We start from the raw sequence: 6,000 nt of genomic DNA, 5'->3' as shown, positions 1-6,000 counted from the left end.
ACGTTTTTTTTTTTTCTTTTTGAACTCTAATAATAACTTTAGTTATTATTACTGAGAAACTATAAAAACTGAATATCAACAATTATTTTCAAATGCAATTAAAAACAATAATAACATTCTTAATATTTTTTTAGTTTCCAAATTAATTATTTAAATTAAAAAAACTTTTTACATCAATTAAAAATAATTATGATGAATGTTACTGTTTATATAATTAAGTAATTAGCGTGGAATAAAAATGAAATTTATTAGTGTACTTATTTATATGAAATTTATTATTTATATTTTAATAAAAATGAAAAATTATTATATTGTATATAATAAATATAATTGATGTTTGGTATTAATTTTTGTTAAATTATTACGTCAATGGTGTTATAAGAAATAAAGACAAATAATTTTAATTTAATAATTTATTCTAAATATAATTTTTGGAATTCAATTGAATTTTTTATTTTAAATTATAGTATATCAAACATGATAAATTCATTTGCAAAAAAATTTTATTTGAAATTTATTTATAAATGAATTCTACAACCATCATTAATTTATTCTAAACGGACTCTAAATGTATTTTTAAAAATTTAAAATGGGTCACTTTACTAAGAACTTCTAAAATAAATTCCATTCTGTATCTATATCTTTATTACTCAAAAAAGTTGAGTGGGTGAACTTGCCCCACTAAACATTGAATGACTCGCTCCTGGATCTCAAAAATACTTCACCAATAATTTTATATATTCTCAATTTTATTTCACTTTTTTCAAATTTTATCAATTTCTTCTATATATTTAAATATTAGTTGTAATTTCATCCTATTGTGAATAAATAGTGGCTATTAAGCTAAGACAAAGGTAAATAATTTCTTATATTATCATACTTTTAAAACACTTGGGATTAGGAAATACAAAACAATAATAGGATTATGCACAAACATCAAATGAGAATAGTCTAATTCTTATACAGGAATTGTATAGGAATTGGAAGCCACACAACCACATAAATAAATAAAGATATTTTTTCAAAAGAAATTGTATGTGCAACTAAATTATTCAAAGGTGCCAATTATATCAAACATCAAACATTCAATTCCATAATTACATCAAACTTACTTGTGCTACATCTATAATTTATAATCGATGGACTAGGTTTGAAAATTATAAGCTTTATTCCGCATTTAAAGGAAATAAGTGGTTTTAAATTCAATCCTAACTTTTTCCAAACTTTTGATAAATTGTAATTTTTACTCGAAATAAATTTAAGTTGTCTTTTATGAGCGAGTCACCCTTTTACGAGCTTATAATTATTATAAATCTATTATAGCTTTAGTTACTCTGCCGAGATTACATTTATAAGCTGTAATATTAGTATAACAAGGACTACTATTAAAATGGTTATTGTTAAGATAACTAAATTTATTTGAATATTAACCTTTTTTCCGAAACACGTTTTTTAAATTAATAATTAAATTCAAACTAAAAAATTACATAAGGGGAAATGCATAATTTATTATTATCTAGTATTAAGATAACCCAGTATTACAAATTACTTTCATACGTCCAAAATAAAAACTGTCCTAAAATTGCAATTTGGCCCATAAAAATTTTCACCACTACAAAAGGTCACTAGTGACTAAATCTAGAACAGAGATATCTAACTTTTTAACATTTTACAGCAACAATCATTAACTTCCTCCCTCAACAATAACAACAACATTACCTCGGCGGCCGTCATCATTCTCCGCTGTGGGTTCCTGAGCTGCAGCTGAACCAGCAGCCGTGTGTTCGAGCAATGAAAGCCGGCAATTAGGGCAAGAGGAGTGTGACAAAAGCCAAGTGTCTATACACCTCACATGGAAACCATGATTACATTTAGGAAGCACTCGAACTTTTTCCCCATTAGCAAAATCTCCTAAGCAAATAGGGCACTCCGTCGCCGGAATATTCATTCCAGTGCCGTAAATCGCAACAGGAATCTGTTTCAGATCGCGTTTCTTGAGTCCAGTAGCAGCCAAACGAGCTGCGGCTTGCTCTGGCGTTTCCGTAGCAAATCTGCGAGTACATCGCAACGCGCAACGCACAATTGAATTCAACCCTAACGCACCTATCAAAGCACATAGCAAAGCAGCCAATATGATAACCATGTTGGCGTCGAAGTTCGACTCATTATAGATTTCGCGCGTCCTGTTCCCATTTGGCGGTGGCACCGGCACAGAGAACTCTGTTTCAAGAAGTCGGCGATGCAAACTCACCATATCTAACAAACTGCTTACGAATTTATCTTGATTTTTGGGTTTAAGGGTTTTTCCTTAGAGCAATGTTGTAAAGATTCCAGCTACAAAAATATATGAAAAGAGCATCTTCTTTGTCTCTAAGATAAGGGGAAAAGGCAAGCAAACGAAAAGAAACGGTAAATTGTTGCTCTTAGTGGCTGTTAGAAAGAAATTGGGGGACCGTTTTCTCTGCAAAAAAGATTATTCCACCTTCTTCATCAGATATTGTCTTCTCTTTTCATCAGATAATTTCTCCGTAGAACCCAAACAAAGCGAATAAAGCAAACTTGTTTATCAGCTTTTAAAGTATTTGCAGAGAAAACTTGCAGTGAAGGGCTTTAGCTTATATCAAGGGGATGTTATGTCTTCTTTGTAGGGGTCAAGACAGAAGGGGAAATATAAAAATTACAAGATACTTTAAAAAGTTAGAAAAAGGGTTTTAAGATTAATATTATTTTTTGGATATTCAGAGAATTTTAATTTAGATGTTTCAACTTACTCCTACTTGCTCTCTTCATCGCTATTGGCACTATGTTTTATTTAGTTGTGACAGAGAGAATTTATGTTTTATTATATTAGAGTTGGTTTGGATTTATGGGATTTGAGTGTCACTATGTTCTTTATATTTTATTAAGGAACAAAATTATAAATTAAATCACATAATTTTTTATACACAATGAAACGCGAGGCACTTAATCTTTTTTTGTTAAATACCTTTTAAAACCAATCATTTATTCTTTTTTTAGATTTTATATATTATATTTCTTTAGAAAACAAAATAGGTGGTCACCCATCTTAGGAGTTCCGTTAAGCAATCATGCTTAACTTTGAAATTCTTCCAACTCTTTAAACAATTTCACCAAAAAATGCACCTATTGATTAGTTTTTCCTTTTCAATATATAATTCGATTCATTCCTATAGATATTACACAAAGATGAAAGAAAACAAAATAATGAAATAGTTTTTGCATGAAAAATATAATTTTTCTATCTGAAAATATTATAATTTTATAGACCAATGAGAAAAATAGTATATAATTTGTTTCCTTGGATATTTTCCCCACCTTTTAATTAATATTTTTTCAACATATTTTATTGATAATAATCTTCTTCACGTATTTCCTTTCCTCCTGAAATATTCTACTTTCCAAACAAAAGGTTAGTAAAATCTTTAAAAAAAAAAAAAAAAAAAAAAAAAGAAGTTACTGAAATCTTTCTACCAAAAAGAAAAAGGGGTTACTGAAATCTGAAATCTATATTATATGAATTAACCTTTGACAACTCCAACATTTGTATGCAAAGGCTTACTGTGGTGTAATTAAAATATTAACATTCGTAACCAAAACGAAATTTGCCTACTTAATCATATGATTAACTACTTTATTTCATAGGTTTCAAAAAGAAAAACTTAGTACCAAATGTTAGACCTAATACTTAACTACCCAGTTTGTAAATCCAGCGTGGGTTGGACCAATAGCAACTTACATCGAGGATAGTGGGAGTTTTGTTGCCAACATCCTATTTGTTCACTTGTCACTTTTGGCATCATTTTAGATAATTATTATTCAGTACCTGAAATTTTTTCAAATTAACAATTTAGTCCTTATATTTTATAGATACAGATAACAGTTGAGCCTGTAACAAACTAGTTGGAGTTTGTTATATAAATAATCTGTTTTCAATGTTTGCTCTCATGGATAACAATACTTATATCTTAATCTAAAATTATTGAATGATTAATATTTTTATGAATGTCACTCTTAAGAGCTGCACAAAAGATGATAAATCTTTAAAATAATCTTTTTCGAGATTGAGAGGAAGAAAAAAAAAAAAAAAATCAAAACACTGCAAATCAGTGATATGATGATGGGTTCCAAAAACAAAAAGATAAAGAATATACATTTCTAAAAGAAAAAGGAGAAAGAAAATCTAGTTACGAGATTAGCCACTGTTCTTGTCTTCAATTGATATGCATAGGCTGCTTAGTTGTCTTCCTTTCACTTTTCTTAATCTTTTAATAATCAGACAGCCAAAATAGTTTTGAGAAGGAGAGGAAGGAAAATAACAATAAAAATATAATAAAGATTATATTTTCTTTTTTATAGTTATTTTTTATCTTTGTATTTGAATATAATGAAAAAGATAAAATAAATTTATTTTTGTTAGTTTGGAAAGGAAAGGAAATGTTATCATAACATTGATAATTATGGTTTCATTTAAATAATTGAGTATTTTTGATAATTTAATAAAAAATAAGTGATCAGGCCTCCTGTATATCAAAAATAAAAAAAAGTTATATTTTATGAATTATTTCTTATCGAATTAGAGAGATTCAAAACATGTAACAGTTGTTAAAAAAAGTGAGATGTTGCATCTTTTCCTGTATATTTTACATAATTATTCTTGAAATAAATTTGAACATTGAACTTGTTTAATGGGTCAAAATGGTCATACTTGACCTTCAAAATGATAAATTTGGTTTTCTTAATTATTTTAAATAAATTTAAGAGTTAAATTAGTGTCAAAGTACAAATACAACCTTTTTAATTTTGCTAAGCAAATTCGGGTTAAATTGAACTTTATTCCATTTTTGTCCCTCCAAAAATATATGCACCCAATCATAGTGTTCCATCAAATGAAGATACCTACTAGTCCCAAATTTGGCAATAACAATTTTCTTTTAATTTCCTATCCGCACTATCTAAAACAAGAAGGTGGAATTGTTCAATCTTTTCACGACAGAGATCTGTGAAGTTCCATACGGATCCATAGATATTTTTGAAGCCTAGTCATACCTGTACGCAGATATTTTATGCCTCGATGCCAACGTCTTTAATTTCTGTTTCCTCGAAATTAATTTCTCAGTTTCAAAATTTTCGATAAGCATGAAATCCTCTCTCAACCCTTTTTCGTCCCTTGAAAATTCAAAGCTTATCTTTGGCCATGCAAGAAGAAGCCAACGACGGCGGCAAACGGTGGAGTGGCTCAAATCAAAACTCGGTTTATGTGCCAATTGCGTTAATTGCTAATTGTATATAGATATAAACAGCAATAGCTATTCAGTATTATAAATTAGTTAAGCACTAGCCAAATTAAGACAAGAAAGAAATTGTGAGAGAGAAAATGAGATTCGCTTCAAACATGGGAGAAACCAAACCAGACACTGTGGTATGTTTTGGAAACATATGTGACCGGTGGTCCACTGAGATCAGAGATTCCAGACAACCTGAGTTAGGTGATGATCGAGGACACGTCGTCCAATTAGTTTGTTGTGGGTTTAGTTTATACCGTCCATAGATTTATAATTATTGACTGTAATTTAGGAACAAAGAAGGAAAAAGACAATGGCGGTTAGAACAAATATTGTCATGCATTTTTCCAAATACCAAATGGAATAGAGTGAAGTAGATTAGATTAGATTGTTTGAGTAACCAAATTCAATATTGCGAAACCCTAATTTCATGCTTCGCTAAGGTGTGAACTCATAATCATCATCATTAGAATTTCCTTAATTTGATTTTGGGGTTTACTCTCTACTTTGTATAAATGTTTTTTTTTTTTTTTTTAAATATTGAAAATTGTTTCATTTGTAAAAACAACTGAAGCCGTAATATATTAATTAATAAATAAACAGCTGAGGATAAAGTTGAGGATAAATAGGCCCAATCCTACATAATGGTTTGGGGGTTGTGGTTCAGCCCATGGCCCCATGTGTCAACAACCCATCG

At 29.2% G+C, this 6,000-nt stretch overlaps 1 protein-coding gene across 1 annotated transcript; it reads right to left on the bottom strand.

Moving 5' to 3' along the window:
* Nucleotides 1–1,488: 1,488 nt before the first annotated feature.
* Nucleotides 1,489–2,807, bottom strand: LOC105649110 (RING-H2 finger protein ATL72). Its single transcript, XM_012235666.4, has one exon. It carries the CDS (start codon nt 2,252–2,254, stop codon nt 1,685–1,687), a length of 570 nt encoding a protein of 189 aa, XP_012091056.1. The 5' UTR covers nt 2,255–2,807; the 3' UTR covers nt 1,489–1,684.
* Between the last annotated feature and the right edge of the window lie 3,193 nt (nt 2,808–6,000).

Source organism: Jatropha curcas, chromosome 2, assembly GCF_041381405.1.
Source record: "Jatropha curcas cultivar XTBG-Jc1 chromosome 2, XTBG_Jcur_1.0, whole genome shotgun sequence".
NCBI lineage: Eukaryota > Viridiplantae > Streptophyta > Magnoliopsida > Malpighiales > Euphorbiaceae > Jatropha > Jatropha curcas.
This window is presented reverse-complemented; position numbering and strand designations above follow the sequence as displayed.

Coding starts and splice junctions, on each gene's coding strand:
- LOC105649110 (XM_012235666.4), bottom strand. CDS start 2,254: ATGGTGAGTTTGCATCGCCGACTTCTTGAAACAGAGTTCTCTGTGCCG.